Raw genomic sequence first — 17,220 nt, forward strand, 5'->3', positions numbered from 1 at the left:
CGGGTAAGTCGTATTTTCATTTTGCCAAGTCCCGGGGATGCTGCAGAGACCAGCGCCAGGATATAGGTGAGTATGCAATCTTTTTTGTAGGGCCAGTCATTACAGATTCCACTGGAGAAGAGACAGAAGCATCTGGTATAGGTAAGTATGTGTGAATGGACACATTCAGGTGTATGTAATAAAGCTTTACGAATCACGGTGTGTGTGTTTTGTCTTTATTTAACTATTTATTTTATAGTGGGGGTACAGGTGCCGCCTGTCTGCTGGCACTTGTAGTTCCACAAGTACCAAAGGGCAGGCATGCTGGTACCTGTAGTCCCACTGTAAAATACAATAGTTTACTTAAATTTCCCCACTTTATTACATCCGTACCCAACGCTCCATGGGTGCGGTGAAGAGCCCCGGGCTTCAGACCAAGCCTGGGGTTAAGAGAGAGGGGGGACCCCTTTTTTGGGGGGACCCCACCTCCCCTGAGATCCCCGTCTTGCGACCCTATGCAATTTTTTCCCCCCTATAATTAAAACCAGGACTGGCCCTGCAGCCTGGTGTTGGAACTATACACATTTTGTTCCCTGTATTTTTAGAAACCAGAACAGGCTGGCAAGCCTGGGGCTGGTTAAGCTTTAGGGGGGGGAAGGGGGCCTATGTCATTTTTTTAAAACTTTTAACCCGTTTTTTTACAGATACAGCACAAGCAGCTTACTCATATCTCACTGATATCTGCAGGCTGCTTGCTCGGGAGAGAAGACACTGCAATCTCAGGTGAGTCATCTCCTGCAAAACCTGCTACCCGGCAGAGAAATCTCATTCTGCTTCACCATCGGGCTTCTCACTCTCAGCTAAACTCACTTCTTTGTAAATTTGAGAGTCTCAGGAGCTTCGAATCACCCGAGTTTAGGTGAAACTAATCAAGTTGAAAAAAAAAAGCAAACTCTCCCAGACTCGATTCTTAGTAAATTTACCCCTTATTGTAAATTGGATAATACAAAACCCATGATAAAACACTGCTAAAAAAAAACCAAAACATCAGTTTTCCCATTAGTAGAAAAATGAGTATCTACAACAAAACTAAGTGGTTTATGCTTAGGAAAAAATGTAGGTTTCAATAGAGCTAAATATAATACTACAATCATAAATAAGGATACACTAAACTCACGGCGTCCCTTATTTTTGTTATAAGAACCTTTTGTTTGTGAGAAATAAGAAAAAATATTTGAACTAATATTTCGTTTTTCTAGGCGGAAAAAACGGTAAAAAAATTCTGTCTCTCACAGAAATGAGCGGAAAAAAAAACAAAAATTCACACAGCTTTCATACAAACCACTCGTCACCTTTAAACTAAAAAAGTTTCTCATGTCATAGCACCACACACTGTCAACTCATCGCATATAACCTGCATTTTTCTCATACACGCTGTTATGTTGATCTGCAAGTTGTGACGTAACTGTGAGATGTTTTTTTCTAGAATGAGGAAGAAAAATAGAGAATGTTACAGTTTTTTTCTCTCGGTCGGCAATGAAGCAGAAAATCCTGTTGTCCTAGTAAGGTGTAAGCTCCTTTCTAGCTTTTCAGCTCTGGAATAGGAAACAATTTTAAAGTAAACTGTTGTCTGCGTGTGAAGTACCGTGGATGTCTGATAATTCCATCGTGGGAGAAAAATCGACAAGGTTAGACACGTTTATAAATAAGCTTTGTATAAAATGATACAATTGTGTGTATTAGTAGAGGCACCTTTTACCTTAGTAAATATAAATGCTTACTGTATATTTTTTATACTCTGGAGTTGTAGTGTTAGAAAAGAAACAAAAATAGAAAAGTAATTAATCAGTGTTTAGGTGGTTTATGGCCACTAAATCAAACAGAAAGTCCTTAAAAATTTGCACCATGCAGAATTTAGTAAAATATGTTACATTTAGGATTTGCACTGAATATAATTGCAATGAAAAAAAAATCAAGTATATTAATTTCTGCGGTGAAGAAAGAGAACGATATTGGGCTGATCAGGCCCATCCTGGCTATTCACATGAAATGTTATCAATGTAAACTCCAATTGTCTTGTAGATGGCCAAGGCTTAACTGACCCTGGTCCTTTATGGGCGGTGCCATATAGGCACCCGCTGTTGGAGTGGCTGTTGTTGTCTTTGGCATGCTGCCATCCTGAAGTCCATACTTGGGTTCCAGGCTGGTTGTGTATGATATGCCTGGCTTCTAACGCCTGGGAAGACCTGTCTGCCTATTGGAGGCACTTTGCAATATTTGCTGATGTGACCCTGTTATCCGCATTTATAGCAGGTGACTGCAGGCATAACATTGGTAGGCTGCCCATCCCCTTGTAGTGCGTTCCACGGGTGGTGCAGCCTGTAGCTGTTTCTGTTGCCTCAGCAATGTGTGCAGCTCCAAGTGAAGTCATAATGGGGTCTATTTACTAAGCCTTGGATGGAGATAAAGTAAACAGAAGTAAAGTCCCAACCATTCAGCTCCTAACTGCCATGTCACAGGCTGTGCTTGAAAAATGACAGTTAGGAGCTGATCGGTTGGGACTTTATTTCCGTTCACTTTTGCTCCATCCAAGGCTTTGTTAAGTGTTTTTCTATCTGACAATATTGTCATCATGTTGTATGGAGTACCCCTACCTGAAATCGCAGAGTATCACGGGGCTTTGGGTAGCTTCCCAGCTCTCACTTTAGCTGCACGCAGTAGGTGTATTTCTGCAAGTTACCTTGTGACGTGTTAGATAGTATCTCGTTCTGCTTACAATGTATCACACCAATTGGTACTTAAACACTTTGCATTTTATTCACAATAGTTTCAATAACAGGGAACATTTTCAGCAGAAATACTGATACTTTTCTGAGCACACAGCTGGGGTGTATCTAAGCAGACACAGTTAAATACATATAAAATATAGAGCATAAGATAAAGTTTTATTATACTGGAACAGTATCGCTTCCGGGCCTGTACGTCTGTAAAACTGAACGGGTTAATTCAAAACATACAGTAAAGATCACTACACGTTTTAGAGGCATGCATAATTAAGAGACAGCGTCATTGTACACGTCACCTGGCTGGATTTTACACTTAAGTGCTCGCAGTGCTTGCGGTAGGGTATGGTCTGCCTCAAGCACTGTGATTGCATCCGATGTACCGATGGTTGCATACACTTCCTGGAGATGATTTGTGCAAATGGGCGTATAAGACAAGCAAGTGGGCATCTGCATACTCAAAGCGATCGCATGGCAAGACATAGTAGGCATGCTAATGCCTTGCCGTGCGATCGCCTGCCTTGCTGTGGGTTGGCCAGATTTGCATACGCTGGGTGCGAGCGTGCACATCTAGCGAGCGGGTCTGAAACGAACCCTGAGTGCCATAAGGGCTAAATGTGTTACACCCGGATAAAGGTGCACTGTTCTATGAGTGGTGTGTTGGTATGGTACAATAGATTGTTTTCTTACCAAACACACGGTTTCTGGTTCATCCAGGAGTCTCCCAAATTATTCAAAGCAAATACCGGCAAATAAACTGAACATTTGGGTGAATTTATTCACACATTACAATTTCACAAAAGAGCAATTTGGTACAGTAGATAACACATCAACAAGATAAATTTCAGTACATTACATACAATAAATACACTCTGTTCCCAGCAAGATTTTATTAATCTGGAACACTTCTGTCTTCAGGCTGAAAAGACGGTTGTTAGATCATACATGTAATACATCAACTAACAATTCACAAAACAACAGTGACCAATGAAACTTCTTACGTTGCGTTGGTGCACGTTTGAATAATAGCTGCGTTGTCACTATTTCTCCCTGAAACCTGGTGGTAATTATGAAGGCTGCATTAACTCTGGTGCTGTCACTGATGCTGACGCTTGTATGTGGCAAGCCCGGGCCTGTGCTGACACTGAAGATACTCTATTTATGCAAGTCCTGCACTGATACTTTAGAAACGGTTCCAGCCACCTGTCTCTAATATTAAGGTAACACTGTAATCCTTTGTGAATTATCTTGCAAAGTGATATTGGCAGCTTGCCTGGATATGCAGTTTTAGGCAACACTCCTACTGAGGTAACCAACGAACTGTAGCTGTATAGGCTTAATTAGAGTTACTTGAAGCAATCTAATGGCAATATCTCCTGGCTGGTCCCCCTGCGAGAGCAGTGAGAATGTTGCTATTCTGGCTATACTTTCCTGATAGCTTTAACAGTGTAATGGTTTCATTACCTCAACATAAACGCTGCAGGGTCACTGGTAGCATGGATAGAGGAGTTTACTACTGTCCATTAATGCCTGGGTCCTCAGCAGTCCTATCCAATCTCGAATATTAACTTGGGACACTGTTGCCTGAAGGGTTTTCCTGCAACGGAATACTTTAGCTAATGTCTGAGTGTAAACTGCCAACTCTGGCAATTTGCAGTAATTAATTAGCTCCTCGTGCAGTTGATAACAAAGTTTCTGCCTATAACTGTGGTGGTGATTAATGATTGCATCCTAGCTATTGAACCCTGTCAGATTCTGGACACTGTGTTGGAGGTGGTGGGGTGTGTGCTTTATTTATTATTTATTTATTACCAGTTATTTATATAGCGCACACATATACCGCAGCGCTTTTACAGAGAATAGTTGGCCATTCACATCAGTCCCTGCCCCAGTGGAGCTTACAATCTATGTTCCCTACCACATGCTCTCACACACACACACTAGGGATAATTTTTTTTTTTGTTGGGAGCCAATTAACCTACCAGTATATTTTTGGAGTGTGGAAGGAAACCGGAGCACCTGGAGGAAGCCCACGCAAGCACAGGGAGAATATACAAACTCCACGACCTCAGAGAATTGAACCCACGACCTCAGTGCTGTGAGGCAGTAATGCTAACCATTACACCGTCTGTGCTTTACATAAAGGCTGGCTGTAGTACTCACAGGACCGCCTCCGGCTCAGCCTACCATCTGGAAAGCCACGCCTCTGCACTCCATGCTCCTCTGACTTGGCTCACAGGAAGGCAGGATAGTCTTCATCCCAGGACCGCCCCTCAGCCTCCCAGCTACCAGTCACCTCATCCAGGGAAGTAGCTGGGTGGTCCCTCCGATGACACTGCTATCTCCCGAAAGTGTTCTCACAGCCCTCTGGCTGCTCCGCACACCGATGTCAGGTCAGTCCTGCTTTCCCGCTCACGCAGGCAGCTCTTTACCGACATCCCTGAGGTATGGGACGCTTTTACACAGGAGCTCCGCTCCACAGCACTGGCTCCGGCCAACTTTCTAATGGCCCCCGCTAGTCCTCCCAGGGGTAGCAGATAATTGGAGCACAGCATCAGCTGACTGAGATCATGCTACCATTGGTTAGGAGGACTGTCACATGAGAAGAACTGTCATGGCGGCGCCCATGATGGGAACTCCGATCCCCAACACACACAGCCGACCATGGAAGTCCGCAGAAAGCACCTAAGGCAGAATACTCAGCATCTCGCCCATCACTGCACCAGACATCTGACCACAAGGAAGTCAGGGGAAGGCGGCACGGAGGTAAGAGATAGCCGATCCTAGGCTGAACCCTGACAGATATATTGTGGGACCATAGCGGGTAGAGGAGAAACAGCGGACACCGAAATTGATGGAGACACTGCTGTATTTAGAGCATTAAGTTGCAGGCGTAATCAGAAAAATTAGGTAGGAACAAGCACATTTACAGAGGAGAAGATCGTAAAAGAACTTTCAAAACTGAAAGTGGGTAAATCAATGGGGCCAGATTGGATACATCCAAGGATACTAAAAGAGCTTAAAGGGGTGCTGGTAACACCATTAACATAATTATTCGACCAGTCACTAGCTACTGGAGCAATTCCAGAGTACTGGAAAAGAGCAAACGTTGTCCCACTGCACAAAAGTGGAAGCAAGGAAGAGGCAAGCAACTACCAACCAGTGACTACCGACCAGTGAGCCTTACATCAGTAGTAGGGAAATTGATGTAAACATTCTTAAAAGAAAGAGTCATAGCATATCTCAAATCCCGCAATTTGCAGGACCCCAAAGGGCATGGATTTACTGGGGGGAGAGATCATGTCCAACAAATCTTATTGACTTTTTTGACTGGGTGACTAAAAAAATAGATAAAGGGGGGGGAGGAATAGATATAGCTTATATAGACTTTAGAAAGGCTCTTGATACTGTTCCACATCGCAGACTGTTAAATAAACTGGAAATCATGGGATTGGAAACAAAGATAGTTGAATGGATAAGATCATGGCTGCTGGATAGGAAACAGAGTTGTAGTAAACGGAGTGCAGTCTCTAGAGGGAAATGTTACCAGTGGAGAACCTCAGGGATCTGTACTTGGACCAGTGCTTTTTAATATCTTTATTTGTGACATTGCAAATGGTATTGAAGGGAAACTATGCCTATTTGCAGATGACACAAAGGTATGCAACAGGGTAGACACACCAGGAGGGGTAAAAGAAATGATTGATGATCTAGGTAGACTAGAGGAATGGGCAAGAACGTGGCAACTACAGTTTAATGCCAAAAAATGCAAGATCATGCACTTGGGTCTCAAAAATGCAAAGGATAAATATAATATTAATGGCACCATACTGGAAAGTACTGAAGAGGAAAGGGATCTAGGAATCACTATTTCAGGTGACATAAAGGCAGGTAAGCAATGTAACAAAGCAATGAGGAAGGCAAGTCAGGTGCTTGGTTGCATAGGGAGAGGAATCAGTAGCAGAAAGAAAGAAATGATATTACCACTGTATAGGTCATTGGTACGTCCTCATCTCCAATACTGTGTTCAGTTCTGGAGACCATATCTCCAGAAGGATATTAATACATTACAGACTGTACAAAGAAGGGCAACTAAAATGGTGCAAGGTCTACACCACAAAACGTACCAGGAAATACTAGAAAATCTTAATATGTATAGTTTGGAGCAGTGAAGGGAAAGGGGGGACATGATAGACATGTTCAAATATATAAAGGGTTTTAACAAGGTAAAGGAAGGAGACATTCTTCATAGAAAGAGAAGTATTAGATCAAGAGGACATGTTCTGAAACTGGTGGGGTAGTAGGTTCAGGGGGAATTTGAGGAAACATTACTTCACAGAAAGGGTAGTGGACAAGTGGAATAGCTCCCATCAGAGGTGGTAGAGGCTAAGACAGTAGAACAAGTTAAACACACATGGGATAGACATAAAGATATCCTTCAGAAGAAGTAAGGATCAATAAGGGTTGAGGTAACAATATGTTTAAAAATGGGGCAGACTAGATGGGCCAAGCGGTTCTTATCTGCCATCAAATTCTCTGTTTCTATGTTTGTATTATCCTCAGAGCGTCAGAAGAACAGTCCGATGTGATCGGCTTTTGTTTGCCCAGGGGTTTCTATTAATACAGCAGCATCTGTAGTTTCTGCAGATATATCACGTTTCTGATTAAAGGTAGTGTTTTCTCATTGCAAGGGGTCCCTATGCCCCGGCGCTAACGCTGTCAGATTATATAATGGAGACGCAATTGTGGTGGCTATCTGCGCTATTATGCTTTTATGTTTCCATAGATTCAAACATTTCATCTGATTTAATCTGTTTTCAGCAGTACGTAATGAGATCATTTTTTCTTCAATATTTGATAATACAGAAGGAATAAAGGGGCCTCGGGAGAGAGTGCAGACAGTGTTTCATAAATTCAGACCATTCTCTCACATATTTCATACTATCATCCCTATACCTCTGTCTCATCCATGTGCAAGCTCCTTCTGGATTTGCGTGGAAATCACCTTTTCCGGTGGAAATCTCGCTGGTACTCATTGTCTTTCTATTGTCATTTTTTTCTGTCTTTGTAGTCTATTATTCATTTAGAAATTGATGAACTTTTGTTTTTCCAATAATTCCCTAATCAATCAGTGTGTCTATTTGATTGCGATTGTACCAAGTCAGCTCAATCTAGGGATAGCTTTTTATCAACCTGGGAGTACCCAGTAGCCAACTGGGGCAGCACAAATTAGGATTAACTTAACCTGAAGACCCCTAGGTGCAAAAGCATTCACATTTTTCACACAAACCAGCCTAATGAAACCCACAAGGGCATGTCTTTATATTTTCAGCAAGCATCATAAATCAGCAATGATATCAGCAGCTATCGTTGCAGCGGCAGCATGCTTTGGGCTACAGAATTGAATGCCTAATCATCTCATTACATCGATTACCTTATATAACATAGCTCGTTACAATATTCATAAGTATACAGTGTCACCAGGTAATCGTCCCTCTTGATCTACATCTATGAGAATTTGAAAGTGACATTCCCTAATTCTCATTGCTCCTATGCAAATGTCCAGGGGTGATGCCAGTGATTACAGTGATGCCTGGAGCATCCTGAGGATGCTCCAGGGAACTGTAGGGGCAGCGGTGTGACCATCTGAAGCATCCTAAGGACACTCAAGGCAGCACTGCTGCATAGATTCTGGCTGCAGGGTGCCATTTTAGGCACTATGTTAGCCAGATGAGGCTAGCAGAAAAAAGCTCAGAGGGCCAGATCAAATGATTCCGCGGCCCTTATACGGCCCCCCGGGCCTGAAGTTCCCCATCCCTGCATTACATAATAACAGCAAAGTGGTTCATGTACAGAACAGAGGGCCTAATTCAAACCCGCTCGCAACCGTGTCGATGGTGGGCCAGTGCACACGAGCGGCGTGAGCCTCGGAGCGAGCTCAAAAAGCACTCGCTCCGCTGCTCGCAACAAACGGGGCGGCTGTCGATGTTGAACGACAGCTCGCCCTGTTTTGTAGGCGGGGAGGGGGGGTGGCTGGGCAAACGGAGGCGTTCCTGCAGGAACGCCTGCCGTTTGTGGGCGGCCCTACTGACATCACTTGTGATGTCAGTAGGTGGACTTCTTGCTCTATTAGAGCAGGAAGTCCACTGGGGCTTGCGGCCACGAGACTCTACCGTAAGGGTCTCGTTGCAAGCCCGATGTCTTGACCATCGCGACCATCACCTGGCCGCTCGCATAAGCTGTGGGTGGTCACCCATGTGGCCAAATCAACTGTTTGGAACATTCTTAAAAAGAAAGAACGCACCGGAGAGCTCAGCAACACCAAAAGACCCGGAAGACCAAATCAAGAACACTCTCCAGGAGGTAGGTGTATATGTGTCAAAGTCAACAATCAAGCGAAGACTTCACAAGAGTGAATATAGAGGGTCCACCACAAGATGTAAACCATTGGTGAGCCTCAAAAACAGGAAGACCAGATTAGAGTTTGCCAAACAACATCTAAAAAAGCCATTACAGTTCTGGAACAACATCCTATGGACAGATGAGACAAAGATCAACTTGTACCAGAGTAATGGGAAGAGAAGAGTAGGGAGAAGGAAAGGAACTGCTCATGATCCAAAACATACCACCTCATCAGTGAAGCATGGTGGTGGTAGTGTCATGGCGTGGGCATGTATGGCTGCCAATGGAACTGGTTCCCTTGTATTTATTAATGATGTGACTGCTGAAAAAAGCAGCAGAATGAATTCTGATGTGTTTCGGGCAATATTATATGCTCATATTCAGTCAAATGCTTCAGAACTCATTGGACGGTGCTTCACACTGCAGATGGACAATGACCCGAAGCATTCTGCAAAAGCAACCAAACAGTTTTTTAAGGCTAAAAAGTGGAATGTTATGCAATGGCCAAGTCAATCCCCTGACCTGAATCCGATTGAGCATGCATTTCACTTGATGAAGACAAAACTGAAGGAAAAATGCCCCAAGAGCAAGCAGGAACTGAAGACATTTGCAGTAGAGGCCTGGCAGAGCATCACCAGGGATGAAACCCAGCATCTGGTGATGTCTATGCGTTCCAGACTTCAGGCTGTAATTGCCTGCAAAGGATTTGCAACAACGTATTAAAAAGTGAAAGTTAGATTTAGGATTGTTTAGTTTGTCCCATTACTTTTGGCCCCTTAAAAAGTGGGAGGCACATATAGAAACCGTTGTAATTCCTACACCGTTCACCTGATTTGGATGTAATTACCCTCAAATTAAATCTGAAAGTCTGCAGTTAAAGCACATCTTGTTTGTTTCATTTCAAAGCCATTGTGGTGGTGAATAGAGGCCAAAATATGAAAATTCTGTCAATGTCCCAATATTTATGCACCTGACTGTATATATATATATATATATATATATATATATATATATATACACATACACAGTATAAATTGAAAAAAAGGGAGCACTCACCAGGCTGCGCAGACAGCTGGAACGCACGCCAGCCGGGATACACAGGTGAGATGATGATTAGATTAAGGACAAGGTTTAAAAGTCCTGCTAATATGGGGGTTTGTTGCGCCTTACCTGTATACCACGCTGGGTTGTTGATAAGTCTTTGTGAGTCTAGAACGGCCCTGAAGTGGACCGAAGTCGACAGACATTGATATCATAAGTATCTTGACTGTTACATGAACTGCTTTACATGCATTTTTCAATGGATGGACAATATGCTTCAGTGATGGTGTTGTGTTGTGTTTACTGGGTGGTGAATAAAAAAAACGTTTTGTGATAAGAATATTGAAACAAGGAGTAGTGCCTTCACTTTGTGGACTTGTTTGCAGAGGTATCAATTGTGGATACTTCCATGAAAGAGCACACCCAGGATGAATATATAAGGACAGTGCATAAGCTTACAATTGTATACAGAATGTTGGACATGTATAGTTCAGTATATTGCTTTTTGCACCCTGCTGATTTTTTCAAGAGAATTTGATGAATAAGGAAATAAGGTTTTTTCACCTGGTAATAAGAAGGTCTAAACATCTGGATTTAATGTGTTAATAGATTTTAATGGATATATAGTGCTAAACAATTTAATGTTGTGCTAACTGATTTAATTGTATGTGAGTGTCACGCCAGGGGATATTTGGTGTGTCAATATGTCACAAGGGGGAGCAAGATTTTTGGATGAGCATTTATTAGATCAGGCAGAAAATGCACAATTGAGTCTAACTGATACAGACGCTGAGAAAGTATTATTTGAGCAGGAGGAATTTGGGGAACTCCCGGAAGAAACACCGGTGGATGTATACCATAAATTGTTAAGGCTAACTAAAAGGGAGGTTGATTTGGTCCTCCACGGCCAGTTTTTATCAGACTACTACAGGCAGAAAAAAATACCAAGAGGATTCAGGATACAGAACATTCCCACCATAGGGGGTACTAACCCCACATTTTGCAGTAAATGGTGGGGAGTATTAAATAAATGCTCTATGGACCTGATCCTCTTGGTAATTGAAGAAGTTGGCATGGAATTGAAACATACCAGAAATGAGTTAAGTGTAATAAAGGGAGAAAGTCTTACTGTATTTAGTGGAGATAAAACTGAAAAATGGATGGACAAGTTGAATGCAAATATTGAAAGATATAAAAAAGATCTTATAGCATTCAAGAGAAATAAACTTGAGGTAGTACAGAATGATTCTAAAAATCATAATGTATACCGGTGGCTAACAGGTGATGGTGCTGGGGTACCCAGACAGAGATTTAGGAATAATAGACGTAGACTGCCATTTTCAGTGGATTCGTCATATTCCTCTTCCGAGAGTGAACAGAGTGGTTGCCTACCTCCAAGTGGTAATACTCCTTTTTTAGGGACCCCACAAATGGTAGAGGTAGAGAGTATAGAGGAAGAAAGAGGTCCCATACGCGGAGGGGGAGGAGGTGGAAGAAGGAGCAGACGAAGACGACGATAGATAATGTTTTCAATTTATCAAAATATGAATTAACTGAAGATGAAATATCAGTTCTAGCGTTAGGACTTACTTATGTCCCTACTTTTAGGGGTCAAGATTTAGATTTTTCAGTTGATCTATATAAATTAGGTAGGAAATTAAGATTACGTGAATACTTTAAAGACAGTGACTCTGATATGTGTAGACAGAAGATCAATCTGGGAAATTGTTCCAGCACATTTGATCCTGTTTCCACCAATGGTAGCATTAAAACATTCTTACGATTGGTGGAAAGGGAATATATTGAGGGGAATATTGGACATAGAGTATACAATAATCTGACGATTAGACAGAGAAAAGCGATTTTGAGTTTACAGAATAATGATAAAATCGTAATAAGACTGGCGTACAAGGGCGGGGCGGTGGTTATGCTAGACTTTGACTATTATGATCAAGAAATCAAGGAACAATTGTGATAGGAAAGTGTACACTAAAGTAAATAATAGTCCAGTATCATCGGTAAAATCGAAGGTAGACACATTAATTCAACTAGGTGTGTCTGCAGGATACTTGGATGAGTATTTAGCCAAAATATTAACTACGGAGCATCCAGTATGCCCGATTTTTTATACAATACCGAAGATACATAAGTCATTGGCGCAACCACCGGGCCGCCCTATAGTGTCCGCCAGATCCTCAGTTCTACAACCACTGGCACAGTATGTTGATTTACTATTACAGCCGATAATTTCCAATAGTAGAAGTTATATTAAGGATACTCGTGATTTGTTGACTAAATCAAAAAACATCGATAATATTCCAGAAGATCTATGGTTCGCTACGCTAGACGTTACATCACTCTACATGGTGATCCCGCATGTACAAGGTGTGGAGGCAGTAAGGGAGGTTGTGCAATATTCTGATTATGAGGGCCCCCCGGTAGATTTCTTATGTGACATGATTTATTGTGTGTTGGAAAATAATCATTTCCAATATGGTGATTCTTTTTTTGTGCAGAATGCTGGGACTGCGATGGGTTCTAATTTGGCGCCAGTGTATGCAAATTCATACATGATACAATATGAATGTAAATACATATACCCAAAATACGGTCCCAGCATTCTGCACTATTTTCGTTTTATAGACGACATACTGATCCTATGGCGTGACACTGAAAATTCATTCCACCAAATGGTGGATGAATTAAACGAGTTACAGAGTCCAATTAAATTCACGAAAAATATACAATTTGAGAGGATAGAGTTTTTAAATGTATGTATATTTAAGAGTAAAAATAGACTAGGAACCACTTTATTTCGGAAGAAAACAGACAGGAATAAAATTTTGCATGCAACAAGTCACCACCCTAAGGCTCTAAAAGAGGGCCTCCCAGTGTCACAGTTCATTCGTGTTTTACGTAACAACACCGAGACGAAATCATCAGAGACACAGTTAAATGAGACGGCACAAAGATTTTTGACACGAGGCTATTCCAAAAAAGTGGTGAATAGATGTTTGAGTAGAGCTCGTTATATTCATCAGGAGAAAAGTCAACGGAGTGAAAAAACAACTAGTGACAGAATGATAGTAACCACCCAGTATAACACCAGAGCAAAAGGTTTTGCAAAGGCGGTAAACAAATACTGGCCAATAATTGGCACAGGTGTGGCGTTCAAAAATGTGGCGAGGAAGCCAATAGTAGCATTTAAGAGAGGTCCAAATCTCAAACAGCTATTTATGCAACCAACAAAAAATTTCCACAAGAAAATGGAAGGCACATGGTTACAAAGGAAGAAATTGAGATGTTTTTTTCGTTGCCTAGGCTGTGCGACTTGTAGCAGCATGATCCCTGGCAAGGACTTTGCGCATCCACATACAGGAGTTAGAATTGGGATCAAACATTGGCTAACATGTACGTCCACCTTTGTTATTTACATCTTGATGTGCCCGTGTGGCCTCTATTACGTGGGAAAAACTGTTAGAACATTCCGTGAACGGATGGCAAATCATCGAATGTCAATTAGGCAGGCCATCAATGATGGTAGAAGTGATAAACCTGTAGCTCGCCATTTCATGCAAAAGGGACATCACGTATCGATGTTGAAAAGCATGTTAATATATCATGTCCCAGTGCTAGAAAGGGGTGGTGACTGTGAAAAGTATTTGTTGCAAAAAGAAGCAGGGTGGATCTTTAACCTCAATACGATTGCCCCTAGGGGATTGAATGAGAACATTAACTACCGCTGCCTCTTATAAAAATACTCTGTCTGTTTTTCTTGTTAATCCATATCTAATGTGGAGATATGTGAATATAACATATTGGTGTATGTAGTAATTAACTATGGTTCCTAAAGTGAAAATGGGTCTATAAGGATTCAAGCATACATTATTTGTATAATTAAGGTAATATAAAGAGATTGGTTAATAGGTTTGCACGAATATATCTTTTTAATATTTAATATATGTTTTTTAATATATTCAGTGATAGCATTATTGTAATGTATAAGGTGAGATATTTCACATTGTATAGTGATATAATTATAATGTCTAGAGTTTGGACTATAGGTGAGGCATACAACCCCCCAGTAGTAAGGATTAGCGATAATAGAACTTAGGGATTGATAAACAGATTTCCCTCACTTAATAATATGAATAAGTGCGCTAGTGCATGGGTTAACAAATTGAGTTGCCATGATAAGGCAGTGACGCTGGCCAACTCTCCGTATGTTTTGATGGTCACATGGAAGTGTGCGTCATCAATGAGGGCTGGAAGCTTGTTGTCTCGCGAGAACACGGAGCAGTCAGAGGAGACTGAACCAAACATGCGCATGCGCAGACGGCTGGAACGCACGCCAGCCGGGATACACAGGTGAGATGATGATTAGATTAAGGACAAGGTTTAAAAGTCCTGCTAATATGGGGGTTTGTTGCGCCTTACCTGTATACCACGCTGGATTGTTGATAAGTCTTTGTGAGTCTAGAACGGCCCTGAAGTGGACCGAAGTCGACAGACATTGATGTCATAAGTATCTTGACTGTTACATGAACTGCTTTACATGCATTTTTTCAATGGATGGACAATATGCTTCAGTGATGGTGTTGTGTTGTGTTTACTGGGTGGTGAATAAAAAAAACGTTTTGTGATAAGAATATTGAAACAAGGAGTAGTGCCTTCACTTTGTGGACTTATAAATATATATATATACAGTCAGGTGCATAAATATTGGGACATTGACAGAATTTTCATATTTTGGCCTCTATTTCATTTCAAAGCCATTGTGGTGGTGAACAAACAAGATGTGCTTTAACTGCAGACTTTCAGATTTAATTTGAGGGTAATTACATCCAAATCAGGTGAACGGTGTAGGAATTACAACGGTTTCTATATGTGCCTCCCACTTTTTAAGGGGCCAAAAGTAATGGGACTCAAAAGCTATTTCATGGACAGGTGTGGGCTATTCCCTCGTTATTTCATTATCAATTAAGCAGGTAAAACGTCTGGAGTTGATTCTAGGTGTGACATTTGCATTTGGAATCAGTTGCTGTCGACTCTCAATATGAGATCCAAAGAGCTGTCACTATCAGTGAAGCAAGCCATCATTAGACTGAAAAATCAAAACAAACCCATCAGCGAGATAGCAAAAACATTAGGTGTGGCCAAATCAACTGTTTGGAACATTCTTAAAAAGAAAGAACGCACCGGAGAGCTCAGCAACACCAAAAGACCCAGAAGACCAAATCAAGAACACTCTCCAGGAGGTAGGTGTATATGTGTCAAAGTCAACAATCAAGAGAAGACTTCACAAGAGTGAATATAGAGGGTTCACCACAAGATGTAAAACATTGGTGAGCCTCAAACACAGGAAGACCAGATTAGAATTTGCCAAACAACATCTAAAAAAGCCATTACAGTTCTGGAACAACATCCTATGGACAGATGAGACAAAGATCAACTTGTACCAGAGTGATGGGAAGAGAAGAGTATGGAGAAGGAAAGGAACTGCTCATGATCCAAAACATACCACCTCATCAGTGAAGCATGGTGGTGGTAGTGTCATGGCGTGGGCATGTATGGCTGCCAATGGAACTGGTTCCCTTGTATTTATTGATGATGTGACTGCTGAAAAAAGCAGCAGAATGAATTCTGATGTGTTTCGGGCAATATTATATGCTTATATTCAGTCAAATGCTTCAGAACTCATTGGACGGCGCTTCACACTGCAGATGGACAATGACCCGAAGCATACTGCAAAAGCAACCAAAGAGTTTTTTAAGGCTAAAAAGTGGAATGTTATGCAATGGCCAAGTCAATCTCCTGACCTGAATCCGATTGAGCATGCATTTCACTTGATGAAGACAAAACTGAAGGGAAAATGCCCCAAGAGCAAGCAGGAACTGAAGACATTTGCAGTAGAGGCCTGGCAGAGCATCACCAGGGATGAAACAAAGCGTCTGGTGATGTCTATGCGTTCCAGACTTCAGGCTGTAATTGCCTGCAAAGGATTTGCAACAACGTATTAAAAAGTGAAAGTTAGATTTAGGATTGTTTAGTTTGTCCCATTACTTTTGGCCCCTTAAAAAGTGGGAGGCATATATAGAAACCGTTGTAATTCCTACACCGTTCACCTGATTTGGATGTAAGTACCCTCAAATTAAATCTGAAAGTCTGCAGTTAAAGCACATCTTGTTTGTTTCATTGCAAAGCCATTGTGGTGGTGAATAGAGGCCAAAATATGAAAATTCTGTCAATGTCCCAATATTTATGCACCTGACTGTATGTATATATATATATATATATATATATATATATATATATATATATATATATATACAGTATAAATTGAAAAAAAGGGAGCACTCACCAGGCTTTAAAAGGAGTTAGTCAGGTTTTTATATTAATCATAGAGCATGGCTCGACGTTTCGGTCACAACCAATGACCTTCTTCAAGAGACACAGCATAAGTGTACAAACGAACACAGCAACTACCAGGTAGGAACCAAGAATAGAACTTACCTTGACACAACAGCCTCTTATACCCTGATACTAATGAGTGGATTGCCTGAGGCACATAGCTGACCACCTCCCATGAGACTGACATCAGCATGATGTCACTTCCGGTCGCAGACCTCACAACATAACCCACATAATAAAGTAACAAAAAAACGAGGGACAGGCTATCAACAATAGTCCACATATACACCAACCTAATAGTACAAACACAGATCGAGTGTCAGGCACGCGATCGCGCTGGGTTAGTAGCACTGCATGTCATTACAGAGACATCCAGTCAGTCACGCTCAGCCTCACTTCCCCAAACAATGTTGGTAGTCACGGCAGCCAAGAAAAACCGGGAGCGATCAGCGTAAACATCCAGGCAGCCGCGCTCAGTCATACTTGCCCCGACACACTGCTGGTAGCCACGCAACCTGGAAAACCGGAAGCTCTCAAACACTGAGCCAATCCAAGAGATGCTATAGATGGGTCGTCAAGATAACAAAAAAGTTAGAGGAGCAAC

At 41.7% G+C, this 17,220-nt stretch overlaps 1 protein-coding gene across 1 annotated transcript in view; it reads left to right on the forward strand.

Moving 5' to 3' along the window:
* Positions 1 to 1,495: 1,495 nt before the first annotated feature.
* Positions 1,496 to 17,220, forward strand: part of LOC148476867 (sulfotransferase 1C2-like) — a 41,876-nt gene continuing 26,151 nt past the window's right edge. Inside the window, exon 1 of the mRNA XM_088457469.1 lies at positions 1,496 to 1,667. Within this exon, the coding sequence (XP_088313595.1) occupies positions 1,630 to 1,667 (38 nt within the window). The 5' untranslated portion in view covers positions 1,496 to 1,629. The remainder of the gene's footprint in view (positions 1,668 to 17,220) is intronic.

The sequence above is a fragment of the Taudactylus pleione genome, unplaced genomic scaffold (assembly GCF_031769625.1).
Source record: "Taudactylus pleione unplaced genomic scaffold, aTauple2 ptg000762l, whole genome shotgun sequence".
Taxonomy (NCBI): Eukaryota; Metazoa; Chordata; class Amphibia; order Anura; family Myobatrachidae; genus Taudactylus; species Taudactylus pleione.